Here is a 14304-nt window from a genome sequence, read left to right on the forward strand (position 1 = left end):
GATGTTGAGTTCTTAAGGGTAGCTACGGAGCACCGCCCCAGTGCCCTCCTACTAAAGCCCACCTCTAACACAACACTTGGCACATAAAAGACTCACAAATATTTCTTGCATTTGGCCTACCACGAGCAGTAGGGAAAACTCGCAAGGGCGGACCCGTTGGTAGCATTCATTTACCACCTGCTGCCTCTGGCTTCTCAGGGAGAGAGGGGTCAAAGTGACCACAGCAAATACAGGGAGTTCTCATTAACTGACTCAACTCTTTCCAAAATCCAGATGTTGGGACACAGGGAACAAACTCCAGGATCTTTACCAGATGTCACTGACCAGCAGGGCTATGAATATAGTCTGTGACTGTATCAGTTTATCCAGTGGTGAGAGGAAGTAATGGGGTATTTGTGCTACTGATTTCATCAGTGGAAATTAAGGATGGCTCTGAAATTTTAAAAGCAACTGACCCCATCCCTTCTTTTAACTTATACAACATGTTTAGCCAGTTATAATTTGCTTTACACACTAGATATGTTCCCAAAAGCCATTTATAGATGGATTTTTTTTTAATGATCTGGGATGTAATTTAAATGTACAAAAGGAAACCTTATTTAAAAATGAAGCCTGCTTTGAATATTTTTGAAAAGCAGAGGATTGTTGGGTAATTTAAAAAGGGACTTCCAATTTATCTCTGTTTTAAGTTCACATTTTCACCCATAAAGCCCCTTTTCAAGGTAGTAAGTGCAGACTCTGCAGGGTCTGCTCTTCACCTTGTCTTTCTCAAGTGCATAGGGTTAGATTATGAACTGTTTCTGCACCTTTAGTGGTAATTGTAAGCGAAAGCACTTCCACAACAGTAATGCACTAGTCCTTAGAAGGAGATAAATCCTATGCCCATTAATGGTAGGATCTGGGTTTGCATTCCTTGAATTGCTCTGAAGCGGCTTTCACTCACCTGATTCTCCGTTCTTAGAATCATTTCTGGTGGGTGTGTCAAATTTACTTGGGTGGCTCTTTTAAGAGGCAGCTTTCTGGGCAACTCCCGGAGATCCATATTTGGTATGTCTGGGGTTGGATCCAGCAATCTGCATATTGAACAACTTCCCCAGGGGTTTAGGATGCACACAATCCATAGATTTACCATGAGAAACATTCCTTTATAGCTTGTCCGGACTGTCAAGGCCCAGTAATAGAAAATATCATAGCTGGGGAGGTGATCTTCAGATGTAGCAGAATTAAGGAATCTTCACTCAAGTGCCTATCTTCTGGTACTCCAGAGAAGCAGAATTGTACCTGACATGTGTATTGAAGACCCTTATTAAATGTTTGCACTGGTACAGTGGTTTTCAGTTGTGTTCTGTGTAGTGTCCACACAGCCTGAATCCACCCAGCCCACCCCCTTACGAGCAATACCATTTTGTTTTAAGTATTGGGATTCCAAGTAAAAGTGTTCAAGTGATGAAAGAGTTCAGGGGCTTAAAACAAAGAGAAACTTGTTTGGTTAAGTATATTCAGATGATCAAAGTTTAATGTTACCTCATCAACTCAAGTTTTACTCATTTAAAATTTTTTATCATTTAAGTTTACAATTAAATACATCTTTAACACAGCTAATCTCTTCTCCATAGGTTACGGTATATATGTATTGTGCTTTGTAATGATGTAACCTGTTTATTTTCTCTCTCCCTATGCTTCCTGGATTTCTGCTGTCCTACTATTTTCTTGCTTGTTTTATCTACCAAGCTTATTGACTTCAGTAACTCAGTGAAGGTACAGAAAGAGTATGTGTTTACTAGCTTTTTTGTATTGATGACTTCAGTAAATTGTAAGGTCATAACAAAATCCAGTTCATCCATATTCAAGGCAGACATAAGACCAGATAGGTGGACTTTTCTGAGGGGAAAAGAGCTGTTAAATTAGAAGAGATTTGTGTCATACATTCTCACAAAATCCAATGCAAATATCCTTCTAAACATGGGACAATAGGATACATTCATTCTTTGTAAATGTGATCTCAGTGACATTTTCAATTCATTTCTAGGATTCCAAAGCCTATTTCCATCTTCTCAATCAAATTGCACCAAAAGGACAAAAGGAAGGTGAACCACGGATAGATATTAACATGTCAGGTTTCAATGTAAGTATGGGTGTTCTTTTGAATTTTTCAGACTTACAAAGTTGTTGTCAATTTCTTATAAATAACAAGAACTTTTATAACTGCATGTATTGGTTTGGCAATTTTAAGTATTATTTTAAAATTTATTGCTGTAGATAATTCAGAGGCAGAAAGACTAGCTTTGATTATGCTGATAGTTTATCATAAGTCCTATAATTATGCTGGTATTGGTTTATATGGATAGTGTAAAACAGTCAAAGAAAGTGTGAGGAAATAAGCAGTAGAGACTAACTTTTTCCAAGTATTTGGATTATAATCGCAGTGTTAGATTTAATGACTGCATATTCATATATGTATCTAATATTCCTGTGTTGAGAGTGATGTGAATACGTTTAAAAACTCCTGATTCCTGAAATCCAGTCTGGGGATTCAGTGTCATGGACCGTGTTCCCTAGTTACATCACTTATTTGTTCAATGGCCTTGGACAAGTTCCTTCCCAAAATTGGATCTCACTTGTCTCATTCATGAAGTAGAGTTGGACTAATGACTATAACTCAATAAAAAAATGTTTAAAAAAAAAGAGTTGGACTAGACTATTTACTCTCATTAGATATGGAACACATTCCACTGATTTTAAAAATCCACATTTCTAGCATATTATGCAGTAAGATAGAGTGGATACACTGGCTGAACCATTTATACTGCCCTTACCGGAACTGAAATTGTAACTGACTTGTGCGCTTCTATTTCTGTCTGTATTTAAATGTGCAGCTCTTCAGTTCAGATCACTCTTGGCATGGATGAAGGGCCCTCCTATGCACAAGGGAGCTATCTGGGATGGCTAGCCAGGTGATCTTATGCCTGGGTAGATGGCACTTAGAATACTGATTCTGATACAGCTTTTCTCCAGTCACTCCTCCCTGATTGATGTTAAAACACTCCCTTCTTTGTCTCTTCCCTCCTCAGAATCCTTCAGGGATTCCCCACTGATGCTAGAGTTCAGTCTGAAATGTTCTGAGGAGCATCTGAGGGCCCTACTACACCATCTTGCTCCGTGTCTCCCAGCCAGTGCTATCTCCCACTTCGCTGTACCCCCCCCACACTCATTTTACCACTGAGCCTTTCCTCATGCTTTTCCCTTGTTTTTCAGAGTCCTTCACCTTTTTTAGCCTTACACCTTCTTTAGGGAGGAAGATAATAGATAGATAGATAGATAGATAGATAGATAGATAGATAGATAGATAGATAGATAGATAGAGTAGGTAGATATCCATTACCATATCAAGTTTCCCCATGACCCTTTGTAGTTCCTCCTTGCCCCCATACTCCTCCATCCCAGGTAACCACTGATTTGCTTTCTTTCACTTGAGTTTGAATTTCTGAGACTTTTATATAAATAGAATCATACAATATGTAGTCTTTGTCTAGCTTCTTTCACTCAGCATAATTATTTTGAGATTCATTCATGTTGTTGTATGTATCAGATTCATTCCTTGTTTTATTGCTGAATAATATTCCAGTAAATGAATATACTACAGTTTGCTTATTCATTTACCTGTCGATGAACATTTATTTTGTTTCCAGTTTGGGGCTATTAGAAATACAGCTACTCTGAACATTCCTGTACTAGTCTTTGTATGCATATGTGCATTCATTTCTCTTTGGTAAATAACTTTGAAGTGGAATGGCCTAGGTAATATGATATGTGTGTGTTTAACTTTTTTAAGCAGCTGCCAAGTTGTTTTCCAAAGTGGTTGTACCATTGTGCATTGCCACCAGCAATGTGTGAAAGTTCCAGTTCATCCACATACTCACTGACACTTCAGTATGGTTAGGGTTACTCTTTTTAGTTTGGTCTTTTTTTTATTGTGGAAGTACAGTCTTTTTAATGTTAATCATTCTAACAGGTGCCAAATGATATCCCATTGTCATTTTAATATGCGTTTCCCTAATGACAAATGATACTGAATATCTTTTCATGTGGTTATTTGCTACCCATATATTTTTATTCAGATACTTTACCCATTTTTAATTGCATTGTTTGTTTTCTTATTAATTTTTGAATGTTTTTATATATTTTAGATACAAGTCCTTCATTGGACATGTGATTTGCAAATATTTTCTCCCGTTGTTTTTCAAAGAACAGATGTTCTTAATTTTGACAGTCAGATTTTGCCATTTTTTCTTTTACAAATCATGCTTTTGATGTTGTATCTAAGAAATTTTAGCTTTACACAAGGTCACAAGCATTTCGTCCTATGTTTTCTTCCCGAGGTTTAATAGTTTGGGGTTTTACATTTAGGAATATATATCTGCTTGGGCTTAACTTTGAATATGGTGTGAGGAATGGTCTGAAGTTCTTTTTTGTGTATGTGTATTTTTTATTTCATTAGTTTATATTTGACTGTTTAAAACCTTTTTTGACTATTTTAAAGCTTCTTTCTATTCCAGTATTACCAGTGCTTTTTCTCTAGGAATGCCAAGATGATCAGTAAAGAAGGGATTTTAAAATGAAGATGGTAAATAGCATAAAGCAGACAATATTAAAGTTTAACAGCTGACAGGGTATAAGAAGTAGAATACGCTCTATGAGAGAAACTCACTCTGCTCCAAGGGAATCCTGAAGAAAGGCTGAGTACCACTCAGTTGCCCATCTTCGGGTGCTCACTGATTGCTCTGCAGGTGGTAACAATGAAGGGTAACACAAAAAACTCACTTTGTTCAGGGGTCCTAGACAATGAAGGCACCTCACTGGAGATTAAAAACTAAAGATAGCATCACCCATTAAAGACAGAGTTAAGACTGTCAAATTCTACATTCTGAATACTGTTGGTTTATAAATAACATTCCTCAAGTTTCATTTTTATATCTTCCCTCCCTCTCCTTCCCCATTATAAAATCCCTTTTCACATGACACTGTTTTCCAGAAGTGCTTTTGCCCTGGGGCAGACTGGGGTGGAGATGTCTGTGGTAACTGCCAAGAGCAGTCTGGGGTAGGTCACTAGAAGGGGAAAATCCAAAAGCAACTGTTCCTCCTGTAGCTCTGGTTTTTTTAGTTTTATCATTGGGAGGTGGGAGTGGTGGGCACCTGGAAAACTATTTTTACATTGATCTGAAATCATCAGATCTATAACTTAAATTCTTCATCAGACCGTGTGTTAATCAAGAGATCAGCATGCATCTTTACAAAAAAAAAGGGGGGGGGACATTAACAAGTTAGGAGTCCTAGGAATTAGTTGAAAGTATTTTTTTTACAGAAATGGACAACTTTGCTTCCTTAGCGGAAAAGTCAAGTAAAACAAAACAAAAAAATAGTTTAAGAGAAAAACTACAATTTGAAATGTGCGATTTAAACCTGAAATAAAATTATTGGAACCTGGTATCCTTGATTATTATTTTTAAAGTATTTTTTCATAATGCCTTCATATTTTTCAGCCTTACGCCTTCTTTAGGGCTTAATTTAAAAGTCTGACCAGTTTTCACCTTTTTCTTGATGAATTTTGGTATGAGAGATGTAATCATGTAATCCCTATTGAGTTAAATCTATTCTTTCCCTAGATATATGACCTGGTGCCATCTAGAGGATTTTCAATGTACTGCATATGCAGCACAACCAACTTTTTTTTTTCCCCATTCAAAACAGTTTTGTAAGTGCCGTATATTGGCCAAGAGAAAATAGAATTGTATACCCAGACTATCATTGTAGGGAGAGATTTCTATATTTTTAGTATGGCCTTTTTAAAAAATGTCTTCTTCTTTTACTTCAACAGGAAACAGATGATTTGAAGAGAGCTGAGAGTATGCTTCAACAAGCAGACAAATTAGGTTGCCGACAGTTTGTTACCCCTGCTGATGTTGTCAGTGGAAACCCCAAACTGAACTTAGCCTTTGTGGCTAACTTGTTTAATAAATACCCGGCACTAACTAAACCAGAGAACCAGGATATTGACTGGACTCTATTAGAAGGTAACTAAAGGTTTCTCAAATTCTGTGTGGAACTACAGAGTAGAAGTACGTAGGCCATAGTGATTTCATAATCTTCACTTTAATATGTTTCCTTATCCACTTCCCATTAGCAAATATCTGCTAGAAGTAGAGCCAGGGGCTGATACAGAAAGGGATGATACAAGGGAACTTTTTAAAGTAAGGTAACCTAGGGTCACTTAATTTAAGGCCACTTAGTAAGCCAATGTTTTATTTTAATATTGTAGAATTAGGTCACTTTTTAAACCTCTCACCAGAAAAATGCACATATGCATAAAATTTGACCTATAAATTTACAATATTTACGTTTCATTCCTCCATAGTCACGCTAACTGGAACTGGCCCCAGTTCCTTTCACACTTAACCTACTCGGAAAAAGAACAATAATGCATGGTAATTATTTGTTTAAGTTTGGGAAAGGCAGAGTTTTCCTTTGCCAGATTGTATGTGCATAAAGTATGGCATTTAAAAATTAACAAATGAGGGGGAAAGGTATAGCTCAGTGGTAGACCGCATGCCTAGGATGCACAAGGTCCTGGATTCAATCTCCAGTACCTCCATTAGTCAGTAAATAAATAGATAAACCTAATTATCCCCCCCCAAAATTAAATAAATAAATAAATAAATAAAACAATTATTAAAAATTTGACAAATATAAATAGTTCATTGCATATCTGCTAGCATTACTATAAAATCATTAAATTTTATGCTTCTGAAGTTTCAAATATTTTGTTGTACTGTAGGCAGGTGAAAGGAGTACTCATATATAGCTTAGTATTTTTAACTGGGTAGAGGGAAGATGTAAATTAACATGAGCATAGGTGTTTATATGACCATAGCAGAATTTTAAAATATAAACTAAACTGATAACATCAATTACTTTTGAGGATTGGGGATTTGAGGAGATACTGGAAAAGGATTAGAAGGAGGAGGAGATTATAAATGTTCATAAACCTCTAAATTGCTTAACTGGTTATAATAAGGTTATATTCTTTAATTTTAAAATAAATTCAACCAATTAAAACAACAAGCATGTATCTAGAGAGAATGCTTGGCGATTCATATCAGAGAAGATCTGTAGATATGTACAGAGGAAATAAAATAGTCTTAAATGTGGGTTGACACTATATGCACATATATAAGGTGTTTAATGAATATGTAAATTTTGTGAATGTTTTTAATAGGAGAAACTCGTGAAGAAAGAACCTTCCGTAACTGGATGAACTCTCTTGGTGTTAATCCCCATGTAAACCATCTCTATGCGTAAGCCTTCCTCCTGCTATTGTAAACAGTTATGAACAGTTATGAGTGGGAGCTGCATAAATGATTACAGCTCTTAACATTTTCTAAATGTTAGTTTGTAGCAGTTATTTATGTTGAAAGATGTTGAGCACTGACTTCCATTATTCATTTTCCAAATACACAAAAGCCCAGATTATGCCTTTACATGATCATTATCATTAAGTAAAAGCATGTCTAAATGTCTTTTTGACACCCTAGGGAACAGATACTTGATATTTTGAAACAGAGACCAGGGAACACCTTAAGTTGACCATCCTTGATGCCTTGGGGCCTTTCTGCTCACTGTTCTCTCAGCCCAGGATGTTCTTTTCCACATGTAATGCCTTATTCCCTTGCTGTATTCGAGCCACTGATTCGGATCCCGACCACCACCTACTACTCCTTAACCCCTAACCCAGGTCTTTTTTTCCTTCTGCAAATCATATTATCCATCTATCCATATCTTTGTGTATTGTCTCTCTCTCTGACTCTAATGTCAGACCAGAGATTTTTGTCATATGTGCCCAGCTTCTAGGACAGTACCTTGCAGACCGTAAGCTCTCAATTATTTTTTTAAGTGAATTGGATGGTCTTAGCTCTGTTTTTAGCACAGACTGATAAAAATTGTCAGTCTTGGGTATTATCTATGGTTTTCTACACTGTGTTTGACAATGTAGTATTGCTGTCTTTAAGGAAACATAGGCCCAGCTGTCTGAAAACACTGATCAAATTATTTTTAAATCACTAGTGACCTGCAAGATGCCCTGGTAATCTTACAGTTATACGAACGAATTAAAGTTCCTGTTGACTGGAGTAAGGTTAATAAACCTCCATACCCGAAACTTGGAGCCAACATGAAAAAGGTAGGTAATTAAGTTGCTGCATTTGTTATAGACTATTTTTATTCTCAGTTTGTTTTCTTTTGTTTGGAAAACTCTTTGACTCTGAGCTTCTTGAGGACAGGAACTAGCTTTGTGCACTAAGCCTGTAGGTCACGCGCATGTGCCCACACACGTGTACAGATTAAACAAATGAAAATCTGTATTTGCTTTTGTGTGTTTGCAGCTAGAAAACTGCAACTATGCTGTTGAACTAGGGAAGCATCCTGCCAAATTCTCCCTGGTTGGCATTGGAGGGCAAGACCTGAATGATGGGAACCAAACCCTGACTTTAGCTTTAGTCTGGCAGCTGATGAGAAGGTACAGTACACAGTTGTAGCTGTTTACACTTCACTCTAATACAGGTCTGTGATCTCATCCTTATTATTTTTAAGCAAACATATCAATGACCACACCTTTGAAATTTTTGAGTTTAGAGTCTGAAGTGAGCTTAAGTAATGAATATATGTTGGATGTTCAATGGGAGGTGCCTTCTTGAAAGTTAGGCAGCAGAACTGTGAAAATTCCCCCTTTTTTTCATAGGAAACCTGACACGTAGATTTGAACCTCATTTAGCATCAGTGAGTGAAAAAATAGCAAAAATTTATGAATATCCCATGTATCCATTTGAGAAAGAGGATCTCTTCACTAGAATGCTGAAAAGCATTCATTATAACTGGGTACCAGCCAAAGCACAGTTTATTTTAAGTCCTTAACCATGGCTGGACTAGTACAAAGCGTGCCTACAGTAGACTGTCGGGCTTACTCATTAAAGCACTGAAAATCTCCCAACTAGTAGAAAAGGCAGCTCAATGGCAAGTCCCTACTACTTGAAATGTTTGGGGTTTTTTTTTTTTTTCCATGTAATATGAGCCTCTTTCTGTGGTTTGCATTGTTTCTCGTAAGGTAGATCAAGACCGTTTCTTCTGCTGCTTCTTTTAGATATACCCTCAATGTTCTGGAAGACCTTGGAGACGGTCAGAAAGCTAATGACGACATCATCGTCAGCTGGGTGAACAGAACATTGAGTGAAGCTGGAAAATCAACTTCCATTCAGAGTTTTAAGGTAAGAATTCCATGTTTGACTATTAAACATTACTTTCGCTGTAGAAAGTATCTATAATTGGGAAAGACAGCCTTTGGTTTCTTTGTGAGTGAGACTCCTTGTTGGGCTAATGGCATGATGCTTTTCTAATTCACTGGACTTTGTTTTTGGCTTTATCTAAGTCATCACATGATAATTTGTACACATTGACAGTCTCGGCGGTATTGTCCTTTTACACTAGGACAAGACGATCAGCTCCAGTTTGGCAGTTGTGGATTTAATTGACGCCATCCAGCCGGGCTGCATAAACTATGACCTTGTTAAGAGTGGCAATCTCACAGAGGACGACAAGCACAATAATGCCAAGTAAGGGGCGCTGCAGAATGTCCTGGCAAGAGCCCAGGCTTTGCAGCCAGACAGATGTGTGTTCTCCTTCACATTCTGCCACTTAAGAATGGTGTTACCCCAGGGGAAACCTCTTCTAGCCTCAGATTCCTCATCAGTAAAATGAGAGCAATAATACCTCGGAGATTTTGAAATGAATAAAATATATAAGAGCATGTAGGTAGGTGCTCAATCACTTGTTGCTTTAGCAGATTACAGAAATAACGTGCTGTGTGTTTTAGTGCAACTTAGCTACAAGCTTTCAAGGGAAAAATGAGCTAAGAATATTCATGCCTTAGATAAGAGTATTCTTCTGTCACACTTTTTTTTTTTTAACGCCTTTCCACCGATGTCTCGCTCACTGTGTGTAGATCACTCTTCCTATGTATGCTGAGTTGATTATCTTGGTCCCTAAATGGGCAGGATGCTTAAGCCTCAGCTGAAACTGTGCCTTGAAAGTTTACTACATTTCAGCAGTAATTGAGACGGTCTTTTTCCACCTTTCTCTTTCCTTCTTCTCCAAAAATCTAGACTGTGATCTGGTTTCACAGGCAACCGGTGAAAGCTTTACTAGTATACACTGAAAATCAGCCCACAGCAGGGCTTCACAGGATAGTTAAGACACATTACTGCAAATCTTTGGAGTTAGGCACATCATTTCTTGAAAAATATTTAGTATATATGATAAAGATTTAATGTCCATAATATATAGAGAGCTCTTGAAACTTCTTTTTCCAGAAACTTGATCATCTTTAAAGACTCCCATTACAGAACACCTAGCAATGCCTCGTGTATTCATTGAGGGGTGCTCCCGCAGATTTCCCCAGCTGGGCAAATCAGTTCTTTTCTCCCTTCCTTTGGCTACCCTTGCCATTCCTTGTTTCAGCCACTCTGTCCATGTGCCATGTAAACTCTCTCCCTGCCCTTGAATATTTGGAAGTATTTACTGCATCTACCAAAGCAACTTGCATTTTGCATCTGCCATAATTTTCCACTCCATATCTCTGGGATCACATGAGAGTGTGTGTAGTTGCTCAATGAAATATCAACAGTCTGGGTCATTAGATATATCTATAAAAAAATTTTTTTTTCATATCAAATCAGTGCTCCAGAATTAACTCATTTCATATTGAAGAGAAGGAGTGAATAAATAATAGCAACGCCAAATAGTAGAGCTTAAAAATCTGATGTCACTTAGGAGTGACATCACAAACAAAAAAGAAAACAAAATAGCAAAAGATAAAGTCATTCTGATTTGAACTTTGGCCGTGGCAGTTTTGCATCTCAGCCAGATGATGATATAAGAGGAAATAGATGTCTCGTGTTGTGCCCATGACTGACAAGAATGTCACTTTAATTTGTGTTTCCTCCAAAATTAGGTACGCAGTGTCAATGGCTAGAAGGATTGGAGCCAGGGTGTACGCCCTCCCTGAAGACCTTGTGGAAGTAAAGCCCAAGATGGTCATGACCGTGTTCGCATGCTTGATGGGCAGGGGAATGAAGAGAGTGTAAAATAGCCAATTGGAATACAAACAGCCTTGCTCCCAGGTGCATGATTAGCAGATCGGCAATTTCCAGGTGAAGTGCTCATGGCTTAAGGAGTTGTTGGTTATTTAAAGGACTTTTAGTTGTAACAAGACTAAGCGCATCATGAGAGCCCTCAGGGGAAAGAGTTTTAGTAAAAACTACTCCTCTTTCCTGTAGTCAAGGTGGACTTGTCAGGCATACCTGAAACGTGCTCATAGCCGAATCATTTACACGCTCCTCCTAGGTCGCTGCCCTGATGTTTCTCATTGCTGTCCATATTTCTAAGTATCTTCTTCCTTCTTAGAATGCCCACCTCTTAAGACTTGCTTAGATGATTGGATATGAATATTATTAGACAATAATTTTGCTTTCCATCCAGTATGCTAGTTCTTATTTGAGAACTGTGGTCAGAGGGTATTTGGATATGAGTTGTCCTTTGCTTATCTTTATTGTACTGGAAATTTACAGAAGTAACGGGCTGTGCAGAATGTAATAGAAGCTTTTCATATTCTTTTATTCTTAAAATCAGTATCTTTTTACAGTATTCTTTCTACATGATCCTTTTTTGTACATTTAAGAATATTTTGATTACATTAAACAAGACTGCTGATTTTGCTACTTTTTTTAAGGGGTCTTCAAGTAAGTAAAAAACATACATTATAGGTAGAGGAAAATGTACCTTGAATTTCCATCTTCCCTCTCACACCCAAGCTGTAAACAGTTGACATATTTTGTCTTAAAACACTTGGTTCAATATATGCTTATTCATTTTAAAACCTGTATCATCCAACTCTCTCTTTAGATTTCAAATGCTGTTGAGTATGACATCTTTGAGGAGAGAGTGTGCACAGAACTTAGACAGGATACGGTAGGCCAAGTATGCTAAGTGTATAGTAAATTTTCTAATTTTACACCTAAGACAAGGAGATGTGGTCACTAAAAAATAAACATATATATTAGGACTTAATGTACTCTTGCTTTGTCAAGCTGTTTGCTATAGTTTTCAAGACCATAATGTTACTCTAACTCTGAAAAATGATGTAATCTGGTAGCAGTGTATTAGTTCAAATAAAGGCATTTACATAATAATTAGTCTCTTCATGCTTCTGTCTCTTAGTAGTGTGCCGGTAATGTTTGCCAGGTTCTTTTCCTCCAATATTCTAACTCTCTTTCCGGTGTACTATATAAAATGATGTTTGTTAAATTTTACCTTTGGAGCTGAATTGCAGGGACTGAGTTAAGGATACTATCAATGGGGTAAAATGGTTTTCTCCACCCTACCAAAATTTCCTTATCCAATTTCTCCCTTTTTCTTCCTTCTCCATCTCACTCAGTCTTTTCAGTGTTCTATGATATACAGAAAATCGAAACAGTGGGGGTCTGAACAACCAGGCAAGAGAGATGGTTTATGGACATTTGGGGCTGGATAATTCTTTATTGAAGGTGGGGAGGGAGCCGTCCTTTGCACTGCAGGGGGTTAGTGGTATCCTTGGCCTGTACCCAGATTTCAGTAACATCCCCTCCCTGGGGTGTAGACCAAATATGTCTCCAGACATGGCCAAATGTTCCATGGAGCACCAAAATCATCCCTAGTTGACATCCTGTTGTTTATGGTACCATTTCAAGGTTTTGTGTGACTGAGTAATATGAATGCAGTCCTTTGAGGTACTGCATGGTGATATTATAAAATATTTTGTACTTACAATCTAAAAGTAAGAAACATCTTTCTTAGTATGATACAAACCCCAGAGACATAAAATAGAATGATAAATTTGACAGTTCTGCTTTTATAAAAGATATATATATAAATATAATAAAGTCAAAATATAGACAACCAAGAAAAAAGTTTAGTCTCATTGTCTTAGTCCATTCGTGCTGCTATAACAAAACATCATAGAGTGGGTGGCTTGTAAACAACAGAACTTTATTTCTCACAGTTGTGAAGTCTAGGAAGTCCAAGATCAAGGCTCTGGCAGGGTCTGGTGAGGGCCCACTTCCTGGTTCATAGGTGGTGGTCTTTTACCTTAACCTCATGTGGTGGCAGGGGCAAGGGTCTCTTTAATAAGGGCAACTAATCCCATTCATGAGGGCTCCACCCTCATGACCTCAGGCCCCACCTCCTAGTACCATCACACTGGGAGATTAGGTTTCAACATAAGAATTTGGGGGGGACCCAAGTATTTGGTCTACAGTGTCCATATGTTGGGATTAATTTTCTTAATATAAAGACAGCTTTAATGAATAAGTAAAAGATAAGTCTTTTGCAAACATATACTCATTACTGATGAGATAAAGACAATCCCATCTTATTCCTGTCTTCAGCCTTGTATTTTCTATGCTTACCTACATTCCTCTCCCTCTAAGTACAAAGATTCTTCTCTGTAATTATGTCTGTAATGCCTTGAAATGCCTTTGAAACAAGATAAAAGGTTTATTCCATCTTGCCCTTTTTTCAAGAAAGGAGCCTGTCTCTTGGGTGGTTCCCTGTACAAGGCCCACAGTCTGTAGGAATGCACCTTTGAATAGATACATGTTCATATAAAGTGGTGAGCCTGAGTATGCCATTTCTTCCTTCCTCCAAATAATGGGCTAAAATCACTAATATATTAAACGGCCTAACAAATCTATAAAAGAAAAAGTTGCTTTATAAATACGGGCAAAGGAGATGAATATCCATTTCAAAAACTATCATTAACAAATGAACATAAAGATGGAATGCTAATTCTCAAAAGTAATGAAGGTTATGTAGTTAAAATCAACCAAGAACTGCCTTTTTTTTTAGTAGGCTTTATTTTTAGAGCAGTTTTAAGTTCACAGCAAAATTGAAAGGTACAAAGGTACACCCCCTGCCCCCACACATGCATCACCTCCCTCACTAACAACATCCCCCAACAAAAGGGTACATTGGTTACAATTGATGAAGCTGCCTGGACACACGCTTAACGCTCGAAGTCCATGCTTTACCTTAGGGCTCACTCTGGGTGTTGTACGTTCTGTGGGTTTTGACAAATGTATAATGACATGTATCCACCCAGTATAGTATCAGACAGAGTATTGTCACTGCCCTAAGACTCTTCTGTGCTCTTCTAGTCATCCCTCC

The 14304-nt window shown here is 37.6% G+C and overlaps 1 protein-coding gene across 3 annotated transcripts in view; it reads left to right on the top strand.

Annotated features, from left to right (window-relative positions):
- The window catches only part of PLS3 (plastin 3), a 76426-nt gene extending 64133 nt beyond the window's left edge, over positions 1–12293 (top strand). For all 3 annotated transcript variants that reach the window (XM_032476001.1, XM_032475999.1, XM_032476000.1), the window contains 8 exons: positions 2030–2125; positions 5876–6071; positions 7274–7352; positions 8119–8233; positions 8436–8569; positions 9191–9314; positions 9535–9659; positions 11057–12293. In XM_032476001.1, the coding sequence (XP_032331892.1) occupies positions 2030–2125; positions 5876–6071; positions 7274–7352; positions 8119–8233; positions 8436–8569; positions 9191–9314; positions 9535–9659; positions 11057–11189 (1002 nt within the window). In that variant the 3' untranslated portion in view covers positions 11190–12293. The remainder of the gene's footprint in view (positions 1–2029; positions 2126–5875; positions 6072–7273; positions 7353–8118; positions 8234–8435; positions 8570–9190; positions 9315–9534; positions 9660–11056) is intronic.
- Positions 12294–14304: the final 2011 nt, after the last annotated feature.

This window comes from Camelus ferus, chromosome X (assembly GCF_009834535.1).
Source record: "Camelus ferus isolate YT-003-E chromosome X, BCGSAC_Cfer_1.0, whole genome shotgun sequence".
NCBI lineage: Eukaryota > Metazoa > Chordata > Mammalia > Artiodactyla > Camelidae > Camelus > Camelus ferus.